Here is an 18,421-nt window from a genome sequence, read left to right as displayed (position 1 = left end):
TATTATTATCCTGATTATTATTATTGTTATTATTATTATAATTATTATAATTATTATTATTATTAACATTATTATTATTATTATTATTATTATTATTATTATTATTATTATTATTATTACTAGGTATGCTACAACCCTAGATGGAAAAGCAGGATGCTAAAAGCCGGCTCCAAGAAGGAAAAATAGCTCAGCGAGGAAAGGCAGCAAGAAAATAAATAAAATAAAAGAGAAGTAATGAACAATTTAAATATATATTTTAAGAACAGGAACATTAAAAATAGATCTTTCACCTATAAACTATAAAAGGAGACTTACGTCAGGCTGTTAAGCAGAACAAGACCTTCACAGTAACGAGAATTTGTCTTCTTTTCTCTTTCTGTTTAAACAATTCATTATATTCATTATCGTTTCCACGGGATTCTTTATTACATTTCAGATTTCAAGTGAAGGGCTTGATTTGAATTATGTCACGAGATAAAGGAATATATATATATATATATATATATATATATATATATATATATGTGTGTGTGTGTGTGTGTGTGTGTGTGTGTGTGTGTGTGTATGTGTGTGTGTAAAATAACCCACAAAGTATGAAAAATGATAAATTTCATTTTTCATACATCGTGGGTTATTTCATTTATCATAAATAAATGGAAAATTGTTGTGTGTATATACATACATACATACATACACATATATATATATATATATATATATATATATATATATATTTCTATATATATACTGTAGATGTGTGTGTATACATACATATACATGTGTAGTCTATATACAGTATATGTACAAGAAGGGAGTAGCAAATCCAATAGCCGTAATAACAATTAGAGTAAGACCTCCTATGCCATTATTCTTTACCTAAGCACCGTCAGGAGAGGGAAGGTGTCGGTTGCCAACAAGACTTACTCCATAAAAACATATGTAAATCATGTCATGAAGTTCAGCACCAAATCATTTCTTCCCAGGTACAAAAGATCTCATCTCATTGAGGAGAATATATCATTATATTTATGAGGAATAAGAGACATCTTCAAGTGCAATGCATGCACACACGACTTCCGTTGGCGAGCGTCGTGCCTTATGTCAATAATGCAAATATTTAGTAAAGGAAAATTACATGCTGACACACACGCATACACACACACACACACACACACACACATATATATATATATATATATATATACATATATATATATATATATATATATATACATATATATATATATATATATATATATATATATATATATGTGTGTGTGTGTGTGTGTGGTGTCCAAGCAAATTATGTACCCGGTTTAGTTATCAATGGCTCTCAGTTCAGGGAGTTCGTTCGTTAGTTCGTTTTAGATTGTACCAACCCATGGTTGGAACACGGGCTCTTGCGTTGGCATCCCGTGATGTTGAGAGAGAGAGAGAGAGAGAGAGAGAGAGAGAGAGAGAGAGAGAGAGAGAGATTACGGTACTCATACGACAGGACGGTAGCCATTTATCACATACTAGTGTCCGTAAGCCGTCAAAAATGACGTCGAAATATTTAGATAGATACGCACACATACAGATTCAACTCTTCTCACCCCCTTCCCCTTTTCTAACTACAACACGGCAGTTTGGGCAATTTGGGAAAGATTCTAGTTTCCGAATATACCTCTCACCAGGGTATGACTACTCTCTCTACCACTACCCGAAAGGATGGGGAGGGACCAAGAACGCATACGTTTGGCAATGCTGCTTAGCGTGTGACAGGAAACACTCACATGTACTTTATTTATATATATAAATATATATATATATATATATATATATATATATATATATATATATATATATATATATATATATATATATATATATACCCAGCCACTAACTATTTGCTATACTGTATAGGGAGATATAGCCTACATGTCCCTCTCTTTAGGAAAGCCTTTTGTATATACTTAATTAGCAACGTGAAAAAAAAAATAAATACACTATGGCCGAACCAACTAAAACTTCCCCACCCTAGTCTACTTGAATGAACTAGTAATCACCGAAAGCTATGGCCGGTGTATCCAGGATCCAAGGCCAATATATATATTGGCCTTGCCAGGATCCTACTGGGTAGGACTTTATCTTTCGAATGCTTTATTCAACGCAAGACTCTGGGAAGGATTACTCCCCCCTTCCCCCATAAGAAAGGAAATGGCTTTCCTATTCCCAAACTGGATGACTCCCTTCCCTCAGTAAAGGATTCTTCCTTTCCTGGGCGACGACTCTTCCTGGCACAAGGAGTCAATTTGTTACCTCCGCCAACGAAATTGGAGGGAGGTTCTGTTTTCACCCTGCTTGTGTTTGTTTGTGAACAGCTTCCTGGCCACAATTTTGAGCGTAATGAAACTAGCAGATTAACTGTTATGTAAAAATCTGGAAATGATTGAATTTTGGAAGGCCAAGGTCAAAGGTCAAGGTCATGGTAAAGCAAAATGTCCAATTCACGTAATCACCCATAAATTTGGACATCGTTGTCTCAGAGACCTCAAACTTGGTTCATATTTGAGTGTATGAAAATCCACCACAATAAATACATGTCAAGGTTAAGGTCGAACAAAAGGTCAAGAAATAAGCTGCCACGGCGGAGGTCTGCGCTCTGCTGAATGCCCCTCTATTTCTATTTTTTTTCCACCGCCCACTTCTCTTTTTCCGTTCTTATTCACTCCATTTTTTTCTCCTACTTTAACTATTGCAAGCCCTTTTTTACCGGCAGTTGTTCGTGAACACCAGAACATTGGCATTACCACAAACGATATCTTATTAGGAAGACTCCGTGTACAAGAATTAAATGGAACAAAAACTTTCTCTGACAATTCTACTGTAGCGAATATTCCCACAGGAACTTCGAGAAAATATAGATATATATTACTAGTAGCACTAAAGCTATAAACAATCAAATTAATCAAATGAACATGAAACTACATTTGTAACCAAATTTTACACATTTATTAAATACCTCCTTTCGGTGATTTTAAATGACATTCGTAAAACATTATCCCTATTAAGTTGTATTAAATTACATTCGTGATTCAGTATTAGTGGTGGTTTATATCAAATTCTAAATCCCAATGTGGACGAAATATTAAACTCTATCACTTTAGGTCCATTAAATTCCAACTGCAGCCTTCTCTAGTGCATAAAATTACAGATGCTACCAAGTTGGCAAATACTAAATTATATTTGTAGATGCAAACTCACCTATAGTTGTATAAACGCTGAGAGAGTACATAAGTGCTGCGCTGAAGGACCAGGTCTCCTTCGGATATACACCTCTGTACCCTTTGGTCTTAACAAGAGGCACCACGAACTCTTGGTACTCCTGCAGGGCCCCGACGACCTCCTCCCGCCACTGAGTCTCTTCCAGGACGTTCAGTCGGAGGGTGACGTTCCAGAGACGATGGACCATGTGCTCCCGAAGCTCACTGGCTGATTCTTCCGGGCTAGGGTCACCCATCTCTCCCTCAATGACCCTGAAGGCAAAGGCACCCAGGATGTTGTAAGCAACAACGAGCCCGCAGACGCCAACCTATGGATTATTAGGATTCACCAATGTATGAAAGTATTCATATGAACACAAACAAGAAGTTATATAACAAGATTCTAAATGAACATAGGCCAATGTGGAGCAATTCGATGGATATAAGAAATATGAATGGAGAACAGAGGAGCATCTGTAGGAATCCCTATAACTGGACTATGAAATAGAATTGAAAGAGACAAGATAAGATGAAACAAAAGAGGAAGTAGAATTCGAAAGGTTAGACAGGATGACACAAGAGATGAAGTAAAACTTGAGAGATTAAATAAGAGGATTCAAGTAAGGAAAACGAATTCAAATACTTAGACAAGATTACAGAAGTAAAGAAGTAGAACTCAAGAGGTTAGGCAAGATGACAAAAGAAAGGAATTACAATTAAAGAGGTTAGACAGAATGACACGAGAGGTCAGATTTAAGAGGTTAGACAGGATGACACAATAGAGGAAATAGGATTTAAGAGGTTACAACGGATGACATAAGAGAGTAAGTAGAATACAAGAGGTTAGAAAGAATGACACTAAAGACCGATGCGTAATTCAATGGGTTAGACAAGTTAATACTACGAACTAATGAGAATCGAAAAAGATTGACAAAATGACAAAATAAAGGAAGTAAAAATGAAGAGGTTATACAGGATGGTGGCAGAAAAGAAGTGGTTAGACAGGATGGTACAAGAAAAAATGTTGAATTGAAAAGGTTAGACAGGAAGACCCAAAGCGGAAGTATAATTAAAGAGGCTACACAGGGTAACACAACAAAGGAAGAAGAATCAAAGAAGCTAATCAGGAAGACACAACAAAGAAAGAAGAATTAAGGAGGCTAAACAGGATGACACAAGAAAGGAAGAATTGAAGAGGCTACACAGGATGGCACAAGTAAGGATGAAGAATTAAAGAGGCTAAACAGGATGACACAAGAAAGGATGAAGAATTAAAGAGGCTACATAGGATGGCACAAGAAAGGAAAAAGGATTAAAGAGGCTACAAGGGATGGCACAAGAAAAAAGAATTAAAAAGGCTACACAGGATGACACAAGAAAGGAGAAAGAATTAAAGAGGCTACACGAGATGACACAAACAAGGACGTAGAATTCAAGAGGTTATAATTATTATTATTATCATTACTATTTTTACTTGCTAAGCTACAACCCTAGTTGGAAAAGCAGGATGCTGTGAGCCCAAGAGCTCCAATAGGGAAAATAGCCCAGTGAGGAAAGGAAATAAGGAAATAAATAAACTACAAGAGTAGTAATTAAAATGAAATATTTTAAGAACACTAACATCGAAATAAATCTTTCATACATAAACTATTAAAACTTCAAAAATCAAGAGGAAGAGAAATAACCTAGAATAGTGTGCCTAAGTGTACCCTCAGCAAGAGAAATCTACCCCAAGACAGTATAAGACCATGGTACAAAGGCTATGGCACTACCCATGACTAGAGAACAATGGTTTAATTTTGGAGTATCCTTCTCCTAGAAGAGCTGCTTACCATAGCTAAAGAGTCTCTTCTACCCTTACCAAGAGGAAAGTAGCTACTGGTCAATTACAGTGCAGTAATCAACCCCATGAGAAGAACTATTTGGTAATCTCAGTGTTGTCTAGTGTATGAGGACAGAGGAGAATATACAAATAATAGGCCAGTCTATTCAGTGTATATTTAGGCAAAGGGAAAATGAGCGGTAACCAGAGAGAAGGATCCAATGTAGTAGAGTCTGGCTAGTAAAAGGACCCAATGCCTCTCTAGCAGTAGTATCGCAACGGGTGGCTGGTGTCCTGGCTAATCCACCACCTACTACATTAAAACGGAAGTAGAATTAAAGAGGTGAGAGAAGATAACACTATAAACGAAGTGTATTTCAAGCGGCTACACAATATGACACAAGAAAGGAAATTCAATTGAACAGGCTACACAAGATGACATAAGAAAGGATGAAGAGCTGAGGATGTTGAACAGGATGGCACAAAAAACGTTAATGAATTTAAGAAGTTTGACAGGATGTCACAGGAAAGAAAGTAAAATTAGACCAAGTGACACTAAAAGGGAAGTAAAGTTGGAAAGGTCAGACAGAATAACACGATAAAAGGAAGAAGAATTGAAGATGTTATACAAGATGACACAATGAAAGAAGCTAAAAGGTTGCACAGGATGATACAAGAAAGGAAGTATTATATAAGAGGCTACACAGGATGATATAAAAAAGGAAGTAAATTTGAAGCGGCTAAACGGGATGACACAAAAAAAATAAAAAGGAATTAGAATTGAAGAGGCTACACAAGATATCACGTGAAGGGCAATAAGATTGAAAAGGCTGCATTGGATGACAAAAAAGGAAATAAAATTTATGAGGTTGTACAGGAAGACACAAAAAAAAAGAGAGAAGTAGAATTGAAAAGGCTACACAGGACGACACAAGAGAGGAAGCAAAAATTGAGAAGGCAAGAGAGGATGACTGTAGAAAGGAAGTAAAATTTAGGATGCTACACTGGAGGACACCAGAAAAATGTAAAACTGAAGAGATTGCACAGGATGACCATTGAAAGGGAGAAAAATTGAAGAGGCTACACAGGATGACAAAAGAAAGGAAATAAAATTGAGAAGGAAAGACAGGATGACATAGAAAAGGAAGCAAAATTGAAGAGGCTACACTGGATGACACAAGAAAAAAGTAAAATTGAAGAGGCTACACAAGATAGCACAAGAAAGGAAGTGAAATTGAAGAGGCTACAAAGTATGACACAAGAAAGGAAGAAAAATTTAAGAAGCTACACAGGATGACGCAATAAAGGAAATCAAAAAGAAGATGCTACACATGATGACAAATGGAAGGAAGTATTATTGAATACTACAGAGGAGAGCACAAAAAAAGGAAGTATTACCAAAGAGGCTTATAAAGGATGACAAAAAAAGTAAATAAATTAAAGAAGCTACACAGGATGACACAAGAATGGAAGTATTACAGAAGAGGCTACGCAGGATGATATAAGAAAAGAAATATTATAGAAGAGGCTACACAAGATGACACAAGAAGGAATTATTATAGAAGAGAAAACAAATTGAAGAGGCTACATAAGACAAAAATAAAAAAATAAAATAAGATTGAAGAGGTTACAAAGGATGTTACACAAGAAAAGATGTAATATAAAAGAGGCTACATAGGATGGCAAAAAAATGAAAGAAGAATTGAAGAGGCTCGATAGGGGGACACAAGAAAGGAATTAGAATTGAAGAGGCTAAACAAGATAATGCAAACAGAGAAATAAAATTAAAAGAGGTTACACAAAAGAAAGGAAATAAAATTGATGAGGCTGTACAGAAAAATACACTAAAAGAAGAAGAATTTAAGAGGCTACACAGGATGACACAAGAAAGGAAAAAGAATTAAAGAAGCTACACAGGGTGACACAACAAAGGAAGTAAAATTGAAGAGGCAACACAGGATGACACAAGAAAAGAAGTAAAATTGAAGAGGCTACACAGAATGACACAAGAAAAGAAGAAAAATGGAAGGGGCTCTCAGGATGACACAAGAATGGAAATAAAATAGATGAGGCTACACAGGATAACACAAGGAAGGAAGAAGAAATGAAGAGGTTACACAGAAGGGCACAAAAAAAGGAAGGGCAATTGAAGAGGCTACACAGGATGACACAGGAAAGGAAGAAGAATTAAAGAGGCTAAACAGGGTTACAAGAAAAAGGAAATGAAATAGAAGAGGCTACATAGGATAACCCACACACACACACACACACACACAAAAGAAAAAAAAATTGCTGAAGCTACACGAGATGAGACAAAAAAGGAAGAACTGAAAAGGCTACACAGGATGACACAAAAAGGGAAGACAAATGGAAGAGGCTACAACAGGATGACACACGAAGGCAAGTAGAATAGAAAAGGCTTAATAGGATGACACAAAAAAGGAAGAATTGAAAAGGCTACACAGGATGACACAAAAAAGGAAGAAGAATAGGGAAGCCTACAAAGGATGAGACAAAACAAGGGAGAAGAATTGGAAAGGGTACACAAGATGACACAAAAAAGGAAGAAGAATTGAAAGGCTACACAGGACGACAATAAAAGGAAATATGATAGAAGAGGCTACAAAGGATAAGATAAGGAAGTAATAAGTATTAAAGAGGATAAACAGGATGATAACAGAAGGAATAAGAACTGAAAAGGCTACACAGGATTACAGAAGAAAGAATGGAGAATTAAAGAGGCTACACAGGATGATACAAAACAGGAAGAAGAATTAAAGAGGCTAAAATGGATGACACATGACCGGAGGAAAAATTAAATAGGATAAACAAGATGACACAAGGAAGAAAGAAGAATTAAAGAGACTACACAAAATGACAGAAGAAAGTAATTATAGTTGTAAAGGCTACACAGGAAGACACAAGAAGGGAAATGAAATAAAAGAGGCTAAAAAGAATATACAAAAAATTAAAAAGAATTAAAGAGGTGTAATGGGTGACACAAGACAGGAAAGAGAAATAAAGAAGTTACACAACATGATCAATGAAAGGAAATAGAATAAAAGAGGCTACACAGGAAGACAGAATATAAGAAGAAGAATTAAAAAGGCTACGCACCATGGTAGAAGAAAGGAAGAATAATCAAAAAGGGTACATACGATGACAAAAAACGAAAGAGGAATTAAAGAGGCTACACAGGATGACACAAGAAAGGAAGATTTAAAGAAGCTACACAGTAAGAAACAAGAGAGAAAATAAAATAGAAAAGGCTACATAAAATGACACATGCAAGGACGAAGAATTGAAGAGACTACACAGGATGACACAAGAAAGGAAGAAGAATTAAAGAGCCTACATAAAATGACAAAAAAAAAAAATATAAATAAAATAAAGAGGCTACAAAGAAGGACACAAGATAGGTAGAAGAATTAAAGTGGCTTGACAAGATCGCATAAGAAAGGAAAAAGAATTGAAGAGGCTACACAGGATGTCACAGAAAAGAAGAAGAATTATAGAGGCTATACAGGATGACCCAAAAACGGAATTCGAATTAAAAAGGCTACAGAGGATGGCACAATAAAATAGGAAGAATTAAAGAGGTTACACATGATAACAAAAGAAAGGAAATAAAAGGGTACACAGGATTGAACAAAAACGGTAGAAAAATTGAAGAGGCTAAACAGGAAGACGGACGATAGGAAAAAGAACTGAAGAAGCTTCACAGGATGGAAAAAAAAAAAGGAGAATTGATGAAGTTATACAGGTTGTCACAAGAAAGGACGAAGAATTGAAGAGAATACAAACAATGACAAGAGAAAATAAAAAGAATTAAAGAAGCTACAGTGGATGCCACAAGAAAGGGAAAAGAATTCTTAAGGCTACTAATGATGACACAAGAAAGAAAGAAGTATTAAAAAGGCTACACAGGAGGACAGAGGAAAGGAAATAATATAGAAGACGCTACATAGGACGAAACACAAAAGGAAAAAGAAACAAAGAAGCTACAAAGGGTGAAAACAGATATTAAAAAGAATTAAAAAGGCTAAACATGAGAACAAAAGAAAATGAGAAGAATTAAAGAGGCTACATGAAATGACACATGAAAGAAAGAAGAATTAAAGAGGCTACAAACGATGATACAAGAAAGGAAGGAGAATTAAAGTGGCTACACGGGATGACACAAGAAAGGAAATACAATAGAAGAGCTACACAGGATGGCACAAGAAAGGAAAAAATATAAAAAGGCACCAAACGATGACACAAGAAAGGAGATAAAATAGAAGATGCTACACAGAATGCCACAAGAAAGAAGAATGAAAGAGGCTACAAAAGATGACACAAGAAAGGAAGACGAATTAAAGAGGCTAAACAGGATGACACAGAGAGGAAGAAGAATTAAAGAGGCTACACAGGAAGACACAAAAAAAGAAAAAAATAGAAGAGGCTACATAGAATGACACAAAAAAAATGGATTAAGAATAAAAGAGGCTAAACAGGAAACCGGAAGAGAGGAAAAAGAATTAAAGAAGTTACACATGAAACAAGAAAGGAAGGAGAATTAAAGAGGCTACGCAGGATGACATAAGAAACTATGAAGAATTAAAGAGGCTAAATAAGATGAGATAAGAAAGGAAGAATTCAAAAGGCTACACAGGATGACACAAGAAAGAAAAAGTATTGAAGAGGCTACACATGATGACACAAGAAAGGAAATAAAATAGAAGAGCTCCACCGGATGACAAAAGAAAGGAATAAAAATTAAATAGGCTCCAAAAGATGACACAAAAAAAAGGAGATAAAATAGAAGACTACACAGAATAGCACAAGAAAGAAAGAAGAATTAAAGAGGCTAAACAGGATGACAGGGAAAGGAAGAAGAATTAAAGAGGCTACACAGGATGACACAAGAAAGGAAATAAAATAGAAAAGGCAACATAGGATGACACAAAAAAAGAAGAATCGAAAAGGCTACAAAAGATGACGCAAGAACGAAAATGAAATGAAAGATGCTGAAACAGATCACAAAAAAAGGAAAGAAAGATTAAAGAGGCGAAACAGGAAGACGGAAGATAAGAAAAAGAATTAAGAAGGGTACACAAGATGACGCAAGAAAGGAGAATACAAGTAGTTACACATAATGACACAAGAAAGGAAGTAAATTTGAAGAGCGATGAGAGAAAGGAAGGAAGAAGAATTAAAGGCTACACAGGATGACACAATAACAGAAAAATAATTAGAGAGGCTACATATGATGACACCGGGTAGGAAGAAGAATTTACGATGCTACTCGGGATGACACTAGAAAGAAAGAAAAATTAAAGAGGCTATACAAGATAACACTAGAAAGGAAATAAAATAGAAGAGGCTATATAGGATGACACAAGAACGGAAAATGTACCGAAGACGCTACACAGGAAGACACATGAAAGGAAATGAAATAGAAGAAGCTATACAAGATGATACAAAAAAGGAAGAAATATCGAAGAGGTTACACAGGATGACACAATAAAGGAAAAAAAAGAGGCTACATAGGATGACATGAAAAAGAAGAATTGAAAAAGCTACACATGATGACACAAGAAAGAAAAAAGAAAAAAAACTTGAAGAGGCTAAACAGAAAGACATAAGAAAGGAAACAAAATAAGAGGCTGCAAAGGATGATACAAAAAAATATGAATAATTAAAGAGGCTACAATGGATGACACAATACAGGATGAAGAACTAATGATATTAAACAGGATCACACAAGAAAAGAAGATTTAAATAGGCTACACAAGATGGCACAAGCAAGGATGAAGAATTGAACTGGCTACACAGAATGACACAAGAAAGGAAGAATTAAAGAGGCTTACACGGGATGTCACAAGAAAGGAAATAAAATATAAGAGCTTGCACAGGAAGACACAAGAAGAGAAGAATAAGTAAATAGGCTACACAGGATGACACAAGACAGGAAAAAGAATTGAAGAGGCTACAATGGATGACACAAGAAAGGAAGAAAAATTAAAGAGGATACACAAGATGACAAAAGAAAGAAATAAAATAGAAGAGGCTATATAAGATGACACGAAACAAGGAAGAAGAATTGAAGACGCTACACAGAGTGACAAAAGAAACGAAGAAGAATTAGAGGCTAACCCGAATGACAAAAGAAAGGAAAAGGAGTTGATTAGATTACATAATATGACCCAGGAAAGGAATTAGAATTAGAGAGGCTACAAAAGATGGCAAAAGAAAGGAAGAATAATTAAAGAGGCTACAAAGGATGGCAAAAGAAAGGAAGAATAATTAAAGAGACTACACAGGATGACACAAAAAAAGGAAATAAAATAGAATAGGCAACTTGGATTATACAAAAAGGGAGGAAGAATCGAAGAGGCTATACAGACGGACGGAGGATAGTAAGAAGAATGAAAGAGGTTAAACAGGATGACACAAGTAAGAAGGAAGAATTGTAGAGGTTTCACAAGATTACAAAGGATAAGGAAAAATAAGTAAGGTGCAACACAAAGTGAAAAAAAAGTAAGAAGAATTAAAGAGGCTACACAGAATGACACAAGAAAGGATAAAGAATTGAAGAGGCTACGCAAGATGACATAAGAAAGGAAGAAAAATTGACTAGGCTACACATGATGGCACAAGAATGGGAGAAGAATTCATGAGGCAATACCAGATGACACAAGAAATGGAGAAGAAATAAAAAGGCTACACAGGGTGACACAAGAAAGGAAGGATTAAAAAGGCTGCACAGGATGGCACAGGAAAGGAAAAAGAATTAAAGAGGCTACACCGGATGACAGAAGAAATGAAGAAAAATTAAAGAGGCTACACAGGATGACACAAGAAAGAAAGAATCAAAGTGGCTACGCAGGATCGCACAAGAAGGGAAGAAGAATTGTACTACACAAGATAACACAAGAAACTGATAAAATGGAAAAGCTAAAAAGCATGACACAAAAGAGGAAGAAAAATTGAAGATTCTACAAGGGATGACAGAAGAAAATAAGATTTATTGAAGAAGCTAGACAGGATGGCACAAGAAAGGAAGAATAATTAAAGAGGCTTTACCGGATCACATAAGAAATGAAGAAGAATTAAAGAGGCTACACAGGATGTAACACGAAAGGAAGAAGAATAAAAGAGGCTACACAGGATGGCACAAGAAAGGAAGAAGAATAAAAGATTCTGCACGGGATGATAGAAGAAAATAAAGAAGTATTAAAGAGTCTACACATAATGACACAAGAAAGAAAAAAGAATTAAAGAGAGTACACATGATGATATAAGAAAGGCATAAGAATAGAAGAGGATACACAGGATGATACAAGAAAGGAAGAAGAATTAAAGAGGCTGCACAAGATAACAAAAGAAAGGAAAAAAAATAAAATAGAAGAGGTTATAAAGGATGACACAAAAGGGAATACGAATTGAAGAGACTGCACAGAATGACAAAAGAAAGAAAGAAAAATACAAAAGACTACACAAGATAACACAAGAACGAAAGAAGAATTGAAGGCTACATAGAATGACACAAAAAAAGGAAGAAGAATTATAGAAGCTACACAGATTGACACGAAAAAAAGATGTAGAAATGAAGAGGATAGACAAGATGGTACATGAAAGGTAGTAGAATTTAAGATGATAGACGGGATACCACAGGAATGAAACTTTAATTTAACCTGTTAAAAAAGATGGATCTAAAAAGGAACTATAATTCAATGTTAGACAGGATGACACAAGAAAGGAGCTACAATTGGGTATGTTAGACAGGATAACACAAGAAAAGAACAGTAATTTTATATGTTACACGGGAAGATAAAAAGAGGAAATAAATTTAATATGGTAACTAAGATAAAAAAAAAATTATGTTAGAAATATGATACATAAAAGAAAATAAAATTTAATGTTTGACAGGATGACAAGAAATGGAACTATATTCTAATATGTTAGACAAGTTGACACAAGAAAGGAACTATAATTCAATTTGTAAGATAGGATTACAAGAAAGGTACTTATATTAAAAATATTCAACAGGATTGCACAAGAAAGTAACTATAATTTAATATATTAGACAGGATGACAAAAAAAATGTCACTATGTTTTAATGTTAGACAAAATGATAAAAGAAAGGAACTATAATTCAATTTGTTGGATAGGGTGACAAGAAAGGTACTTAGATTCAATATGTTTAACATGATTGCACAAGAAAGTTAACTGTAATTTAATATGTTAGACAGGATGACAAACAAATTTCACTATATTTTTATATGTTAAAGAAAATGACACAAGAAAAGAACTATAATTCAATTTGTTGGATAGGATGACAAGAAAGTTACTTAGATTCAATATGTTTAACAGGATTGCACAAGAAAGTAACTACAATTTAATATGTTAGACAGGACGACAAAATAATAGAACTATATTTTAATATGTTAGACAAGATGACACAAGAAAGGAGCTGTAACTCACTTTGTTGGATAGGATAACAAGAAAGGTACTATGATTCAATATGTTTAACAGGATTGCAAAAGAAAGTAACTATAATTTAATACGTTTGACAGGATGACACAAGAAATGAACTGCAATTTAATATGTTAGAAAGATGACACAAAAAAGGATCTATAATTCAATTTGTTAAATAAGATGACAAGAAATGTACTATGATTCAATATGATTAACAGGATTGCACAAGAGAGTAACTTTAATTTAATATGTTAGACAGGATGACAAAAGAATGGAACTGAAATTTAATATGTTAGACAAAATGACACAAAAAAAAAGGAACTACAATTCTATTTGTTGAATAGGATGACAAGAAAGGTACTTAGATTCAATGAGTTTAACAGGATTGCACAAGAAAATAACTACAATTTTATAAGTTTGAAAGGATGACACAAGAAAGGAATATATTTTAATATTTTAGACAAGATGACACAAAAAAGGAACTACAATTCAATTTGTTAGATAGGATGACAAGAAAGGTACTTAGATTCAATATGTTTAACAAGATTTCACAAGAAAGTAACTGTAATTTAATATGTTAGACAAGGCGACACTAAAAGGGAACAATAATACAATTTGTTAGATAAGATCAAAGAAAGCTACTATGACTCAATATATTTAACAGGATTGCACAAGAAAGTAAGTATAACTCAACATGTTTGACAGGATGACACAAGAAAGGAACTGTAATTTAATATGTTCGACAAGATAACACAAGGCACTATAAATCAATAAGTTAGACAGAATGACAAAAGATATGAATTACAATTTTATATGACTGGCATGATGACACAAGAAATGTACTATAATGTAATATGTTTGACAGAATGACATAAGAAAGGAACTATAATTCAATATGTTCGACAGTATAACACATAAAGGAACTATGACTTATGTTTGACAAGATGACACTGGAAAGGAGCCATAATTAAATATGTTCGCCATGATAAAAAGAACTTTAATTCAATATGTTACACAGAGTAACACAAGAAAGAAACTACAACTTAATATGTTCGAATTGATGACACAAGAAAGGAATTATAATTTAATATGTTTGACAGAATGACACAAGAAAGCGAATATAATATAATGTATTGCACAGGATAACATAAGAAAAGAACTATAATTTAATGTTTTCCAGAATGACACAAGAAAGGAACTTTAATTTAATATGTTTGATAGAATGACACAAGAAAAGAACTATAATTTAATATGTTAGACAGAATGACAAATGAAAGGAACAATAATTTAGTATGTTTGACATGATAAAAAAAGAAAGGAACTATAATTTAATATGTCAGAAGGATGACACAAGAAAAGAACTATAATTTAATAGGTTGGACAGGCTAACACAAGATATAAACTATAATTCAATATGTTGGACATGACAACACAAGAAAGGAACTATGATTTAATGTGATAAAGGATAACACAAGAAAGGAACTACAATTTAATATGTTATCCAGGATAATACATGAAAGGAACTATAATTAAAACATTTGACTGTGACACAAGAAAGGAGCTATAACTTAATATGTGTGACAGAATGACACAGGAAAGGAACTATAATTTAATATGTTTGACAAAACGACAGAAGAAAGGAACTATAATTTAATATGTTTGACAAAACGACAGAAGAAAGGAACTATAATTTAATATATTAAACAGTATGACACAAGAAATTAACTAGAATTTAATATGTTAGATAACACAAGTAGGGAACTATAATTTAATATGTATGACAAAATTACACGAGAAAGGAACTATAATTTAATATGTATGACAAAATTACACGAGAAAGGAACTATAATTTAATGTGTTAGACTGGAAAACAAAAGAAAGGAACTATAATTTAACATGTTAGACATTATAACACAAAAAAGCAACTATAATTTCATATGGTATACAGAATGATACAAGAAAGGAACTATAATTAAATGTTAGACAGGATGACATAAGAAAGGAACTATAATGCAATATGTTAGACAGGATTACATAAGAAGGGAACTATAATTTAATATGTAGGACGGGATAACACAAGGGTAGAACTATAATTTAATATGTTAGACAGGATAACACAAGAAAGGAACTATAATTTAATATGATTGACATGATAACACAAGAAATAAACTATAATTTAATATGGTTGACAGGGTGACACAAGAAAGGAGCTTTACTTTAGTGTTAGACAGGATAACACATGAGAGGAACTATAATTTGATATTTTAGACAGGATAACACAAGAGAGGAACTATAATTTAATATGTCTGACAGGATGACACAAGAAAGAAACTATAATTTAATATGCTAGACAGTATGACACAGAAAAGGGAACTATAATCTAATATGCTAGACAGTATAAAAAGGGAACTATAATCTAATATGCTAGACAGTATAAAAAGGGAACTATAATTCAATGTTTGACAGAATGACAAAAGAAAAGGAACTATAATCTAATATGTTAGACAGGATGACACAAGAAAGTAACTATAATCTAATATTTTCGATAGGATGAAACAAGAAAGGAACTATAATTGAATATGCTAGACAGGATAACACAAGAAAGGAACTATAATTCAATGTTTGTCAAAATGACACAAGAAAGGAATTATAATTTGATATATTAGACAGGATAACACAAGAAAGAAACTTTAATTTAATATTTGAATGAATGACACAAGAAACGAACTCCAATTAAATATTTTTGACAGAATGACATAAGAAAGGAATTTCAATTTAATATGTTAGACAGGATAACACAACAAGAGAACTATTATTTAATGTTTGACCGAATGACACAAAGGAACAATAATTTATTATGTTAGACAGGATAACACAAGAAAGTAATTATAATTTAACGTTTGGCAGAATGACTTAAAAAAGGAACTATAATTTAATATGCTAGACAAGATAACACAAGAAAGGAACTATAATTCAATGTTTGACAGAATGACACAAGAAAGTACCTATAATTTAATATGTTAAACAGGATTTCATAAAAAGGAACTATAACCTAATGATTGAGAGAATAGAAAAAGAAACTACCTTAATTTATTATGTTGGACAGGATAACACAAGAAAGGAAATATAATTCAATGTTTGACAGAATGACACAAGAAAGGAACTATAATCTAATATGTTGACAATATGACACAAGAAAGGAACTATATTTTTATACGATAGACAGGCTGACACAAGTAAGGAAGAAGAACTGGAGATATTAGACAGACAGACTCAAGGAAGCGGCCCCCGAAGATAGGTTAAAAGGTTAGAAAGTGTGTGCAGTTAAGGACAAAGGGATGCTACAAAGAAACTTCAGTGCACCCAGTTTGGACAGTACTCTCTCCGTGGGTCCGAAAGTATACTGATACTGTTCTGTTATAATTGAATAATTCGAATCGTATATCTACGAATATCAATCAATCGTGAAATTGGTTATATAATTTATTTTAAAAAAAGGTCCACTGTAGACATGCATTAACTTCATCACTTTTGGCCTCTTCCGTCAAATGCTATTGCATTAATATAAATAGCAATAATAGAAATACGCTACCCCTATTCATTTCCTAGCAATTTGATTTCAATCTTTTAACAAAACAACATTAGACATTTTGTTTTTAATATCACCTATAAAATTCATTATAAATAATATTTACCCTAAATTTCTTTAAATTTCTCCATTATCCTACCTGTGTGAAGAGGAAGGCAATAAGACGTCTGCAGGCATCCTTCAGGATGGTCTTAAGCGTGGACGTTTGGCGATTCCCTTCGGCGGTGCCCCTTCTCTGTTCCCTGACCTGCCTCTCGTAGACCATACGGGCGTACGCCGTCTGCATGGTGGCGACAGGCTAGGGAAATCAGGTGTCTTGAGGAAGGTGGTGTCCGTGTCCGTGTCTCAGTGTTTCAGGCGACACCGTGACTTAGTTTTCTGCTGCCTCAGTATTCTAAGAGAACTGGTCTCCGAAGTCATGTTTCTTTGCATCACTTCATAAGCGACTTCACTCTTGGATGTCGCTTACCTCTAAAATTGCTACTGATTTAACACGCTATCATTTGGATGTCTCTTCCCATCTAGTACTATTTATCCATTTCAGTAGGCCTAACCATAGTGTCAAATAAGGTTGTCCTCTTCTCATTATAGGTAATAATTATCAATGACATTAATTCTACCAGAACACCGAGAGGACAAATTAACTTATTTCAATAAAAATTATCGTAACACTCATGTTCTCTTAACATATTTATTTCCTTCCGGTAGAGTTGCGAATGACATCAATATATTGCTGTCATCATTTAAGAGTAATAATAATAATAATAATAATAATAATAATAATAATAATAAATAATTGCTTCAATCTGAATTACCTTAAAAGCGTTCGACTGTAACTACAAAATTTGAGATAAAAGATACCGAGTGTTTCTCATAAATTTCGTTTGCATAACGAAATGCAACCACTAAATAAACACACACACACACACACACACACACACACACACACACACATATATATATATATATATATATATATATATATATATATATATATATATATATATATATATATATATATATATATATATATATATATATAAATATACATATACATATATAAGAAAAACGGCATACATCTTGTCAACTTAACTCATTAATTGCTGAACCGTGCAATAACCTCTGTGCAGTGTCTTCTGTATTAATAGTTATTATAGGGGCAATCATTTATCTATCTGTATATATATATATATATATATATATATATATATATATATAGAGAGAGAGAGAGAGAGAGAGAGAGAGAGAGAGAGAGAGAGAGAGAGAGAGAGAGAGAGAGAGAGAGAGAGAGAGAGAGAATTT

The 18,421-nt window shown here is 33.6% G+C and overlaps 1 protein-coding gene across 1 annotated transcript in view; it reads right to left on the bottom strand.

The window, feature by feature from the left end:
- Positions 1 to 17,765, bottom strand: part of LOC137630711 (TWiK family of potassium channels protein 18-like) — a 100,485-nt gene extending 82,720 nt beyond the window's left edge. The window contains exons 1-2 of the mRNA XM_068362350.1: positions 17,259 to 17,765; positions 3,247 to 3,574 (exon numbers count right to left, since the gene is read on the bottom strand). Of these exons, the coding sequence (XP_068218451.1) occupies positions 3,247 to 3,574; positions 17,259 to 17,405 (475 nt within the window). The 5' untranslated portion in view covers positions 17,406 to 17,765. The remainder of the gene's footprint in view (positions 1 to 3,246; positions 3,575 to 17,258) is intronic.
- Positions 17,766 to 18,421: the final 656 nt, after the last annotated feature.

This window comes from Palaemon carinicauda, chromosome 38 (genome assembly GCF_036898095.1).
Source record: "Palaemon carinicauda isolate YSFRI2023 chromosome 38, ASM3689809v2, whole genome shotgun sequence".
In the NCBI taxonomy this organism is placed as follows: Eukaryota; Metazoa; Arthropoda; class Malacostraca; order Decapoda; family Palaemonidae; genus Palaemon; species Palaemon carinicauda.
Note: the sequence above shows the minus strand (reverse complement) of the source record. Positions and strands in the feature narration are given on the sequence as shown.